This window comes from Nyctereutes procyonoides, unplaced genomic scaffold (genome assembly GCF_905146905.1).
Source record: "Nyctereutes procyonoides isolate TBG_1078 unplaced genomic scaffold, NYPRO_anot_genome, whole genome shotgun sequence".
In the NCBI taxonomy this organism is placed as follows: domain Eukaryota; kingdom Metazoa; phylum Chordata; class Mammalia; order Carnivora; family Canidae; genus Nyctereutes; species Nyctereutes procyonoides.
The window spans coordinates 13,268,877-13,282,897 of NW_026575049.1; the positions used below are offsets into that span (position 1 = coordinate 13,268,877).

The 14,021-nt window shown below is 37.6% G+C and overlaps 1 protein-coding gene across 1 annotated transcript in view; it reads right to left on the reverse strand.

Moving 5' to 3' along the window:
- The window catches only part of ZFC3H1 (zinc finger C3H1-type containing), a 59,081-nt gene that overhangs the window by 42,554 nt on the left and 2,506 nt on the right, over positions 1–14,021 (reverse strand). The window contains exons 2-3 of the mRNA XM_055328208.1: positions 9,210–9,626; positions 502–566 (exon numbers count right to left, since the gene is read on the reverse strand). Coding sequence (XP_055184183.1) covers positions 502–566; positions 9,210–9,626 — 482 coding nt within the window. The remainder of the gene's footprint in view (positions 1–501; positions 567–9,209; positions 9,627–14,021) is intronic.

Below are 14,021 nucleotides of genomic sequence, written 5' to 3' on the forward strand. Positions count from 1 at the left end.
TCACCACAATCCAGAGAACAGATGACACTGAACTCATTTTGTAGAAAAGAAAATAGAGGCAAGCAAAGGCAAAAAGCTTACACAAGATCACTGAGCTAGTAAGAGGAAGCTAGACCTGAATAGCAGATCGAGATCTAACTCCAAGGATTTCCCCCACACGGGATAATCCCCCTAAAGCAGGAAAACAAAATCTCTGGGTAAAAATTAAGTTTCAAAAAACTAACAAACCAAAAGATCATCTATGGATATGTATAAAAACAAAAACAAACAAACAAACAAAACCATCAATTAATCAATTTAACTGAACCCAACGCAAAGATACTCCAGGACATCTCTCCAGATTTTACCTTTAAGGCTTATGTCCAAATGGAGGTAATGATGAAAGAAATGATGTAAAGAAAGTAAGTGGAAACAAGAAGAATCTTCTTTCAAAAGAACAGAGCAGTGCAGTATAAGAATCAGTCTTAGAGAGACACCCAATTCCAAAAAACAGTATCTTACCTTTTCAGAGAGAATGTCTGAGGCACTAATTCTTCTTGTTAAATTTTGTTCTTTATCTTCTAACCCTTTAAAATAAAACAGCATATTTTGAATACTCTAAAAAACAGCTAACACCAATTTAAAATAAAATGCTGTATATTTAATAGTACTTATTTTAAGGGGTCTCTCATTTTCACAATCTCTGGACAAAAAGAGAAGAATGCTGTTAGAATGAAAATCTGACCAAACTTTTCATACTAGCCTCATTTCTGAAAGTTATAACGCAAAATGATTCAAAATATTAAATAAGTTAAAACTGTATTTTGATAAAATGACTTATGAACTGAAAGTAATCATTCCATTAACAGAATTTACATTAAGCTGGCAGTACCTTATGAGCACAACATTATCTTAAAAACAAGTACGAACCACAAATTTCAAACTATAAATCTAACTTTACACAAAGCTTATAAAACCAGGTAATTGTTTAGTTCATCAACTATGTAGTTTGGCATTGTCCTACCACTGTTATGGGTCTCTACAATAAAATTATTTCATTTTTGACTCAATACTTCCAAGATGAAAATTGGTTTTGTAAAAAAAAAAAAAGAAAAGAAAAGAAAATTGGTTTTGTGCAGTCATGTAGTGTTTTTAAAATTATTATCTGGAATTCTAAACTGAGCTAAAGACAATCATCAGGATATAGATGGTAGTTAAAAGCATATAATTAAGAACACCCCTGGAGAATGCAACACAGAGGACATCAACAGTTAAGAAATTTCAAAGGAAAACTATTTTTTTAAAAAAAGAAGAAAATCAGAAATTATAAAAAATTCCAGATATGTATAGTATTACCAAAACCCCAAAATTTCAAGTTTATGAAGAAACACATTACTGAATATAGTAGTTATGTCTACGCCCTATAGAATATTCTCAACATTGTGGCCTAACAGGTCCTTTGAGAACATAAAACAAATTATATCAGTCTTTGATCGAGCTCTCATAGCAATTTCATTCAGAGTAAAAAACAAAGGTGTTTTTTTTTTAATTTTATTTATTTATTTGACAGAAAGAGAGCACAAGTAGGGAAGAGGGTCAGAGGGAGAAGCAGACTGTGCACTAAGCAGGAAGCCCGATGTAGGGCTCAATCCTAGAACCCTGGGATCATGACCTGAGCCTAAGGCAGACGCTTAACCAACTGAGCCACCCAGGTGTCTCCACAACAAAGTTCTTATAAACCTCTACATGATCTATCCCAATCTATCACCTCTGACCTCCTCTCTCCTACTATTCAGCACCCCCACTCTCCTTTCTTTAGTGGCACAGGCCTCCTCCCTTTTATTCTCCAAATATGCCAGGTATCCTTCTGCCTTAACAGTAGTTATTTTAGTTCGCAGATTCTCAAACTTTACCAGGTACTAGAATCAACAAGAAGGCTTGTTAAATTTAGAATGTTGGGCCCCATTTCCAGAGTTTCCAATTCAGTATATCTAGGATAGGCCCTAGGCATTTGCATTTCTATCAAGTTCCTAGGTAATGCTGGTCCAAGGACCAAAGTTAGAAAATCATTGCTCTAGCTCTTTATTATCTGCCTAGAAAGCTCTTCCTTCAGACATTCATTTGGCTATTCCCTCACTGTCTTCAAAGACTTTAAATCTCACCTTCAAATTCAGGCTTCCCCTGATCACTTATTAATACTGCAACCCACAGTTACTATCCCCCTACTTAACCCTGCTATAATTTTTCCATAACTGTTCTTTACTCATCATATTTGTTTCCCCCTTCTAAAACGCAAATCCATGAAGGCATAAATGACTGTCTATTTTGTTCATGGATATACTGCCAAGAGCCTGGAATAAAGTGCTCAATTTCTGAATGAATGGAAGAATGAAATAAAAAATGATGGAAAATTAAAATTAATTTTGCAATTCCATCAAAATAACTCTGCCCTGATTAGTTTCGGTAAGGAATAGAAAAGCAGATTGCACTGGATTAAAAGGGAATGAGAGGTAAAGTGGAGAGAGTCAGCACAGGCTAGCCTTTCAAGAAGTCTGGATGAAAAGACAGAAGTTAAGGAAGAATATAGAATGGGGAGGAGAGAGTGATTACATTTTGGGAGGAAAACCCAAATATGTTTATACTAAGAACCCCTTAAGAGAAAGTGGTTAAAGATGAATCAAAGCAAACAACAGATGGAGTAAGGTTCCAAAGAAGATAGAAGAGCCAGGAACACAGGTTAAAACAAGGTGGCCATAAACAAAAATGAAATGAAGTGAAAATCAATAAGGATGTAAGTTTACGATCAGAAAGTGAAAAGCATCTCCCTCTGCCTCTCCCTCTGTGTCTCTCATGAATAAATGAATAAAATCTTAAAAAAAAAAGAAAGTGAAAAGTTGAAACTTAAGTGAGATAACCTGATAAAGTTAAACAAGGAATAAAGTTGAGTAAGAGGCCTAAATAATAAATAAATAAATAATAAATAAATAAATAAATAAAGGTTTAGAAGAGTTGTTGAAAGAAATGGAAAAGCAGCTGATCACCAACAACTTAAAAGCTTAATGGCAGAGCTGAGTCTTCCTCAAGGCTGAGGGCAGGGCTGCAGTGGGGGGGGGGGGGAGGATGCATATGAAGAAACTAACCAATACAATTTATTCGGATAAATTTTAGCTTTTTTGGTTTTCCTCCAATTTCTCTTCCACACTGCTGCAAGTTACTTTTCTAAAACATACACCTGATAACATCATTTTCCTGTTTAAAAATATTTGCTGGCCCACCTGACGTTTAAGAAAATCTAAATTCCTTAGCCAAGACATTCAAGGCCCTCTGTAACCTGATTTCAATCCACCCTTTTTATATTTATATGCAACTGTTCCCCACACTGCACTCATTTTAGATCAAACTCCATTATTCTTTAAAAGTTCTCTATGCTTTATCTGATCATTTGGTTCCTTCTTACTTCCCAAGTCAGAAAGACTCATTTTTTGAGACACATATCAAACATTTCCATTACTATGAAAACCTTCTAAACCCAGGTGGACATATTTGATCCTTCCCCTGTATTACTGCAGGCTTTCATACATAACTCTTACTACACTCTGTGATAGTTACTTGCATGTATATATTTTTTTATCCTACAGAGTTATACTTTTCAAAACTGCCTGCCTGGAATCATTGTGCTAAATAGTCTACTCAGGTGCCTGGCAGTGGCAAATGCAAAAGCAAACCCTCTCTCAGAAGTCCCATCTTTGTCCCAGGCCTCAGAAAATTACCACCAAAAAAATAAATAAGTAAAAAGAAACAAAAGTGAGCACTTTAAAAAACAAAAAGGAAAGAAGAGAAAAAGAAGAAAAAAAATCACTAAACTGTCAAGAAGAGGTACCAAAAATGGGAACCAGAAATGAGACCCATAAAAACGTCAGATATTAGAAATTAGCAAAGGAAAAAACAAACCAGAGCAAACCTATGGTTAACACACTTAAATAAAGATAAATTTGAAAAAAATAAGCAAAAAAATCTAAAAAGACCAAAGTAATTTTAAAAATAAAATAAAAATGAAATAATAAAATAAAAACTGTAACTGACATTTAAAAGTCAATAGGTGAGTTTATTAAGGCAAATCAGACAAAGCTAAAGAGAGAATCCAGGAACTGAGAGACACATCAGAAGAAATTTTCCAGAATGTAGCACAGATTTACAAAGAGATGGAAACTTAAAAGAAATTAGAGAAATGGAAGATAAAGTGAGATCATCTGATATAACAGATATACAAAATTCCAAAATAGAAAGAGAATGGGAAAATATTTTAAGATAATGACAATTTTTCAGAATCAATGAAAACAAGAGGCACAAATCCCAAGCTGAATAAAAATAGCAATCAATTCATTATAGTTAAACTCCAGAATATTAAAGACAAAAAAAAAAAAAAAAACAGGGTTTTTAAGGCAAGCAGAGAAAGAAGATAAATTACCTTCAAATTAGAAACTATTAAGACTGATGGCTGACTTTTCAAAATCAATAATGGAAGCCAGAAAGTATCTTCAATATGTTGAGGATGTAATTAGCCAATCTAGAACTCCAAACCTAGAAAATTATCTTTAAAAAAGGGCAAAGAGGGGATCCCTGGGTGGCGCAGCAGTTTAGCGCCTGCCTTTGGCCCAGGGCGCGATCCTGGAGACCCTGGATCGAATCCCACGTCAGGCTCCCGGTGCATGGAGCCTGCTTCTCCCTCTGCCTGTGTCTCTGCCTCTCTCTCTCTCTCTCTCTCTCTCTGTGACTATCATAAATAAATAAAAAAATTAAAAAAAAAAAAAGGGCAAAGAGGGGATGCCTGGGGGGGGGGTAGAGGGGGGGACGGGTCAGCTGGTGAGAGTCTGCCTTCAGCTCAGGCGTGACTCAGGGCGTGATTCCTGGGATCTGGGATCAAGTCCCACATTGGGCTCCCAGCAAGGAGCCTGCTTCTCCTTCCGCCTGTGTCTCTGTCTCTCTCTGTCTCTGTCTCTCTCACAAATAAATAAACAAATCTTAAAAAAGGGGGGGGGCAAAGAGTAATAAGTTTCCTATCCAGCAGACACATCCAAATTCTAAAAAATGTATATCGAGCATAAATGATTCTAGACAAAGAGTGAGCTAAGAAAGTGTTAAATATATGAGCAAAGCTTGGCAAATACTGGCTTTTTGTATGTGGAGAGAGTAAAGACCTTGATTAATTTTAAACACTGATAAGAATTCATGTTACAATTCCTAGAGAAACCAATATGAGACAAGAAACTTAATATCTGGGATCCCTGGGTGGCGCAGAGGTTTGGCGCCTGCCTTTGGCCCAGGGCGTGATCCTGGAGACCCGGGCTCGAGTCCCACGTCGGGCTTCCAGTGCATGGAGCCTGCTTCTCTCTCTGCCTGTGTCTCTGCCTCTCTCTCTCTCTCGTGTGTGACTATCATAAATAAATAAATAAATAAATAAAGGAAACTTAATATCTAACTTCCAAACTTGTAAAAGGAAAAAAAAATTGTATTGGGGGAAAAAACAAAACAAAAAGAGTCAAGAAAAAAAGAACAAAAAACCAAATATCAGTAATCATGAAAAATGCAAATGGACTATGTATTCTAGCAAAGGACAAAGACTGTCGACTAAGTTACAAAAGAAATCCAGTTCTTCCCAAGAACTTCCCAAGAACTGGGAAGCCCCGGTGGCGCAGTGGTTTAGCACCGCCTGCAGCCCAGAGCATGATCCTGGAGACTCTGGATCAAGTCCCATGTCAGGCTCTCTGTATGATGCCTGCTTCTCCCTCTGCCTGTGTCTCTGCCTCTATGAATAAATAAATAAAATCCTAAAAAAAAAAAAAAAAAGAAATCCAGTTCTATTCTAGGTACAATTGACATTTGAGGCATGAGAATATGGAAAGACTGAAAGAATAGAAAATAATATACAAGGTATATATACTTATCAAAAGAAAGGAAGTGTGACTATTAGCATAAGAGAAGTCTTTCAGGCAGAAACATTACTAGAGATAAAGAAGGCTACTACATAATAAAGAGAGTAAGGAGTCAATTTCTCAGCCTCAAGGTATTTGAAACAAAAACCATAAATCCACCACCACAGTGGCTGATTTTAACAAATCTCTCAATAATTAATCAAGCAGATCAAAAAATGAAGGAAGATCAAAAGCTTGATCCATACATTCCTTTCAAGCACACACAAAACAGTTATTTAAAAAAATCACATACAATAAAGCAAGTCTCTACAAATAAATATGACAGTACCTACATTTTCATTCTTTCTTTAATATCTTATTCTGGGGCCCCTGGGTGGCTCAGTGGTTGAGCATCTGCCTTTGGCTCAGGTGGTGATCCTGAGGTCCTGGGATCGACTCCCGATTCAGGCTCCCTACAGGGAGTCTGCTTCTCCCTGTGCCTATGTCTCTGCCTCTCTCATGAAATAAAATATTTAAAACACAATAATAGGGCAGCCCTGGTGGCGCAGCGGTTTAGCGCTGCCTGCAGCCCGGGGCGTGATCCTGGAGACCCCGGATGAGTCCCACGTCGGGCTCCCTGCATGGAGCCTGCTTCTCCCTCTGCCTGTGTCTCTGCCTCTCTCTCTCTCTCTCTCTCTCTCTCTCTCTCGTGTGTGTGTGTTTCTATGAATAAATAAATGAAATCTTAAAAAAAAAACTAATAATATCTCATTCTGACAATATCTTATTCTGACAATATCTCATTCTGACAATATTAGGAATCAGTAACAAAAAATAATAAGAACCTTCATGTTTGCAAGTTAAGAAACACACTTCCAAATAGCCTATAAAGGTCAAAGAAAAAACAAAAACTAGAAAATATTTAGAAATAAGTGGGAAAAAAATATATATCACAAAGAGCTAAAGTAGAAATTTCATAACCTAAATTGATCTCAATAGAAGATCTGAAAACTCGTAAGTTTTAAAAACTATGGACTTATTTCTTGGGAAATTTAAAAACTTATAAATGCTACAAGTAATAGAAAAGTGAGACACTTTTTTTTTTTTTTTAGATTTTACTTTTTTGAGAAAGAGAAAAAGAGAGGGGGAGGGGCAGAGGGAGTGGGAGAAGCAGACTCCCTGCTGAGCAGGGAATGCAAGCCAGGCTCTATGCCAGGGCTCGGGGATCCTGACCTGCGCTGAAGGCAGATGCTTAACTGAATGAGCCACCCAGGCAACCCCCAAAAATGAGATTCTTAGGCACAATTTTTTATAAACTTTACAACTTACAGGAAATGGCGACATTACCTAAACCGCCTTAAACAGAAACAGAAAGCAAGAACAATCAACAGTATAAAACCTTCCCTCAAAAGATTCCATTCAGGCCCAGATACTTCTACCAATAATACCTACTAGACAACCTAGAAACAATTCAATCTTAATTTAGTCCTGAGAATAAAGAAGGAACCAGGGGATCCCTGGGTGGCGCAGCGGTTTGGCGCCTGCCTTTGGCCCAGGGCGCGATCCTGGAGACCCGGGATCGAATCCCACGTCGGGCTCCCGGTGCATGGAGCCTGCTTCTCCCTCTGCCTATGTCTCTGCCTCTCTCTCTCTCTCTCTCTCTCTCTCTCTGTGACTATCATAAATAAAAAATAAGATAAAAAAAAAAAAAAAGAAGGAACCACTTCTCAACTCATTTTGAGCATATCATAACCTTATACTAGAACTTGGCAGGGAAAAATAAAGGGAAAAAATTATAGGCTATAAAGTTCTAAATAAAACATTAGTAAATCATTATTTCCGAAGACTTTTTAATTGCCCAAATTGGAAGAACCCAAATATCCCTCAAATGGAAATGGATAAATGTACCATTACCCTACAAAGGCACATTCAGCAACAAGAATGAACTAATCATATACACAAACATATTGATGAATCTCAAACACACTATGCCACTTAACTGAAAGAAGATAGATGCAAAAGGCAATATACTGCATGATTCCACTTATATGACATTCTGGAGAGGACCAAACTATAGAAAACAGTAGTTACCTGCTGGGCTGAGAGTTGGGGGAGGAGCATGAGAGACTGAGAGTTGAGGAGAAACTGTTTTGTATTTTATTTTTTGTTTGTTTGTTTTGTTTTGTATCTTAATTGTGGTGCCTGGCAATGGTTACCCAACTGCCTGCATTTGTCAAAACTTAAAGAGCTATGCCCTAAAAAGGGTAAATTTTACTGCATATTAAGTTATTCCTTCATAAAAAGACCAAAAGGAAAAAATGAACAAATCAAATCCATGATGTACAAAAATGACGTATCATGAACTGGCTGGATTTATCCCAAATATTAAAGAGTGGTTTAACACTATAAAATTAATTAATATAATCCATTACACTAATAAAGGAGAAAAATGTTCTTCTCAATAATGAAGGAAAAAGTGTTATAAACTTCAACATCCATTCATGCTGACTACTCAAAGAATTGGGAGGAAAAAAACTTTTTACCCAATATAGGAAACCTCCAAAAGAAGCTAACATCAGGGGATCCCTGGGTGGCGCAGTGGTTTGGCGCCTGCCTTTGGCCCAGGGCGCGATCCTGGAGACCCGGGATCGAATCCCACATCGGGCTCCCGGTGCATGGAGCCTGCTTCTCCCTCTGCCTGTGTCTCTGCCTCTCTCTCTCTCTCTCTGTGACTATCATAAATAAATAAATTTGAAAAAAAAATAAATAAAAAAGAATAAAAATGGATATTTATTAAAAAAAAAAAAAGAAGCTAACATCATGTTAAAAACAAACATCCAAAAGTACTCAAGTTAGGAAACAGAGATGTCCACTGATAGACTTATGATAAAAATTGCATTACAAGTCCCAACCAGGGGCAGCCCCGGTGGCTCAGCGGTTTAGCGCCACCTTCAGCCTGGGGTGTGATCCTGGAGACCCGGGATTGAGTCCCAGGTCGGGCTCCCTGCGTGGAGCCTGCTTCTCCCTCTGCCTGTGTCTGTGCCTCTCTCTCTCTGTCTCTTATGAATAAATAAATAAAATCTTTTAAAAAATTAAAAAAAAAAAAAGTCCCAACCAGCAGGTAAGGCCAAAAAAAGAAAGGTCAGAATGAAACTAAACCTATCATTATTGAATAATATGCCTATGTAGAGAGTGCAAAAAGAATTCACAGAGAAATATTAAAATCATGTCAATGAAGCACACCACCAAAAAAAACCAGTTACCCCACAGCGAATGAAGAATCATCTTAGTACTAATTGAAAATCTTAATTCAATTACCTTGACTAGGTTCAGTAGTGTCAGATTTCAGGGAGAGCTGTTTTGTTCCATCTTTAACTTTTTTCAACCGGTTCTTATCCCCTGGTAAAGTCAATTTTTGCCTGAGTGGTTTCAATTCAAACGCCTGAAAAGTTTTGACCTGTGTTTTTTCCTCGGGAGCTACTTCTTTACTTGGGTCCTTTGTAATACTGACATTATCAGTGCTTGTTTGGTCCTCAAAGTTCAAAGTTTTAGGATCTTCCTGCACATTCTCTTCTTTGCTACTCAAAGCTAGTTTTTCATCCTTATTGATGCATTCTAGTTCCAACTGTATTTGCTTATACTTCAAAAGTAAGTCTTCGAAAGTTTCTTCCCCACAGTTTTCACTTTTTGACGAATAATTTTGTTTTCTTGATGGAGATCTTCCAAAACTTTTGGCTGAACAGCACATTAAGGAAACCAGTTTCCAAAATTTTTCCAGTAAGTTTAACAAAAACACATTAAGTTATAAATTGTCTCCCCTTTAACTTTTCAAAAAAAAAGGTGAATTAGTATTTTAAATTACATTTAACATATGTGCTAATGCCCACTTTCATAATGTGCCCATGTTTCAAATTTAACCAGTAACCATACAAAATAGTCCATTTAGAAAATCACTGGTGTCAGTTATTTTCCCCACAGTACCTCTAGGTATCCCACCTACTTAGGTTATAGCAGCATTCCTTCTGTAGTAATCAGAAAAGCCACAATAAGCTGGATGTTAAAGATTCCTTTCTGAAGAGAGGAGAAACCAAATAGTTTGTCACAGATGTGGATAATTTACACTTCCGATAGGAGGAAACATTTCTTCTTTTTAATTAGTTTCTTCCCATGTCTCAGATTAAAAACAAACAACAAAAAAAAAAAAACAAGGAGATAAAGAACACTGACAACTACTAGTTAAAACTAGTTTATAAACAGGAAGCATTTTCTTAAAAATCCAATACATAACAATCTTACTATCTAACATCTGCACAACTAAAACAAGGAAGGCAATTATGTTATAAAAATAAAACCTTCTATAGTATTCAAAATGTATCTTATAAACTCATTTGTCTCTGAAGATAAGAATAACTCTACCAAAAGAATTTTCTCCTAACACAGTGATACACAGAACATGTAAATGGCTTGGAAATGGCTACAAAATTCCAAACTATAATTTTTACTCAAAATAATTCACACAGGTAAAAAGTGTTACACCCCACTTCTCCAGCCTAGAAATTAACAAGATTTAAAGACAAGTACTTTAAGGGGGTTTTAATACAGTATGTCATTCACAGATCATTTCAACTGGCTAGGATGTAACACTATAGTCCCCTAAAGATGGAAACTATAATGTTTAACAACTTACAGGAGAATCAATCTCCACGTATTTTTAAATTTCCCTAATGACCAATACAAGAATGAGAATCACCACCGAATATTTTTTTTTACTACCAATAATTTTATTTTATTTTATTTTTTATGACAGTCACAGAGAGAGAGAGAGGCAGAGACACAGGCAGAGGGAGAAGCAGGCTCCATGCACCGGGAGCCTGACGTGGGATTCGATTCCGGGTCTCCAGGATTGCGCCCTGGGCCAAAGACCGGCGCTAAACCACTGCGCCACCCAGGGATCCCCTACTACCAATAATTTTAGAAACTAAACCAGCATTACAACTCAAAATCTGAAAAATATAATAAAAATAAAATAAAAATTAAAAAAAAAACAACTCAAAATCTGAACTGTTTTAGTAAATCTTGGTTTTGTGATCTAAGCTCTTCAGACCCAAGGTTCTTGAAATACTAGTTTCTCATAACCTGTCTTCTTCTTTGACCAATCTGCCATCAGCTGGCTGAGTTGGTTTATCCATCATGTTTTCAAACTTTATTTTACCTGGCCTCTCTGCAGCTTTGGACACTGCAAACCACTCTTCTTGGCTTCCCTAACTACACTATCCTGATTTCCCTACCTTCTTTTCCCCTTTATGCCTTCGTGACCTAACTCCTGCAATAACGGTGCTTTCCAGTAAGCTCTATTTAGCCTCTTTCACTTTTCCTTTTGAGCATTCTAATGCACTACCGTATGTGTACGTAATACAAGAGAGGAGGTCTGGCTTCGTGATAAATATTTGGGGTTTTATCTTCCACAAGCCAGCCCTATTCTGTTGCTGGACTAATCTTTCTAGAACACAAATCTGATCAGATCTGTCCCCTTGTTTAAATCTCATTAAGAACAGAGTTCAAAGGACACCTGGGTGGCTCAGTGGCTGAGTGTCTGCCTTTGGCTAAGGTCGTGATCCCAGGGTCCTGGGATGGAGTCCCACATCAGGCTCCTGGTGAGGCACCAGCTTCCCCCTCTACCTATGTCTCTGCCTCTGTGTGTCTCTCATGAATAAATACATAAATTTATTTTAAAAAAGAGTTCAAAATACTCACAATAGTATATAAAGCCTTCATGATCTGACCTGTACTTCCTTTCCCATCTTACAATTTCCTTGTTCATCACAACGTACGTATCGTTTTGTTTTAAAGATTTTTTTTTTTTTTATGATAGGCAGAGAGAGAGAGAGAGAGAGAGAGAGAGACAGGCAGAGGGAGAGAGAGGCAGGCTCCATGCCGGGAGCCCGACGTGGGACTCAATCCCGGGTCCCCAGGATCGCGCCCTGGGCCAAAGGCAGGCGCTAAACCGCTGAGCCACCCAGGGATCCCCATACACATCGTTTTGTAGTTAGGTTTCTCTGTTCTTCAAACTGACCCCAATTCAAAACTGAAATGTCATCTATGTGAACCCAGAACATTACTTGTTTCCTCTCCCACCATTATATACTCTTTGTACATATTCTCGAATTACCTGCAGCTACACCTTACTTTTCAATGGAGCCATCTAAAGATAAAAATGAAGAAATAAAATAAAGACAAAACTGAAGATCTTGGAAAGATTTGTAGAGGGAAAAGATTCAATACACTAACAACAGGAAAATGAGGAAAAGCAATTGAGTTACAACTATAATCTCTGTCAAGGCTAAATGAAATCTCCAATTTCTAATACAGGACAAAGATGACACCAACACTGAAAAGATTTAATTTTAAACTAGTTAAGTTGCAATTTCTAACCGAAATGTTTTGTAAAAAAAAAAGAACTGCTTTTCAACTGTAGGTGGAAAATGAAATGACTTTCTACTGATGAGAGACACTGGCCTAATTATGTTAGCTCTCATCAGATTAGAAAGTTTAAAACAGCAGTCATCCAAAGGAAACATGCTAAGCGGGACTGACGAAATGTCTATCATTCAGAAAAAATTTAAATGAATAAAACTGAAAATAAGTGCCACATTAGAATCTGCTTATTATATTTCATTAAAGCTGCACCTACCATGCCTTGATCATTACATAAAAATGTTAAAAAAAAAAATACTTGTACTCCTGCTACTTCACTTCTAGATGATGAAATTGAGCCACAGTACATTCCCTATTCTTTCTTTCTCCTTTTTTTTTTTTTTTTGGCGGGGGGGAAACTCTACCCCCAACATGAGGCTTGAACTTACAATCCCAAGATCAAGGGTCACATGCTCTACTGACTGAGCCAGCCAGGTGCCCCAACACCCTAAGTCTTTTTTAATGTAATTATTAGTAAAATAAAAATGTCATTACTCTAAGTGCACAGTGGATAGATGAATAAACCTGAATATAATCTTGGTATTAAGGAACCTGAATTAATAAAATTTTGTATTACAAAGTTTGTTCACATTATATAAAAGTAGCTGAACACTATGTTTTCCTTCACAAAATCTTACAAAGAATACCACCTCTAGGATGGATTAATGATACTTCACGAGGAAAACAATGAGCAGAAGATCAAAACAAGCATCCTTTTCCTTAAGTGCAGCATCTGTGAAAAGAAAAACAGCAATACAGCTCATTTCTGCTAAATTACTACAGAAATCAGACTTGATATATTCCTGTAATTTTTTCCACACTGTATGCTTGTTTCTAATAAAAACATATAAGCTAAATAATAAAGGTATAAATTATATAAATAAAGGCCAAATTGGTATTGAAAGATTGGACAGAAAAAAGGCAAGGGCAGGAGCTGGGCAAGCCCCCTCATCACCACCTTCTCTAACACAGTTTAAATGAAGAAAAAGCTCTGTGCCCCCACAGTACTATTTACACATCTCAATAAGAACTTTTTTTTTTTTTAAGTTTTTTTTATTTATTTATGATAGTCACAGAGAGAGAGAGAGAGGCGCAGAGACATAGGCAGAGGGAGAAGCAGGCTCCATGCACCGGGAGCCCGATGTGGGATTCGATCCCAGGTCTCCAGGATCGCGCCCTGGGCCAAAGGCAGGCGCCAAACTGCTGCGCCACCCAGGGATCCCTCAATAAGAACTTTTTACATTAAAACTCTATTTATTCACATCGGTCTCTCCAACACAAATTCTAAGTTTCCTCTTTTGCATTCTTAAAACACACACATGTAGGGCAGCCCCGGTGGCGCAGCGGTTTGGTGCCACCTGCGGCCCAGGGCGCGATCCTGGAGACCTGGGATCAAGTCGCGCATCGGGCTCCCTGCATGGAGCCTGCTTCTCCCTCTGCCTGTGTCTCTGCCTCTCTGTGTCTCTCATGAATAAATTTAAAACACACACACACACACACACGTATGTGCTTTAACAGCCTGTTTTTAGATTCAGAATCAACTAACAAAAACTTCCTTAAAAAGTTAGCTTGGGGGTAGCCTGGGTGGCTCAGTGATTTAGCGCCGCCTTCGGCCCAGGGCATGATCCTGGGGACCCGGGATGGAGTCCTATGGTG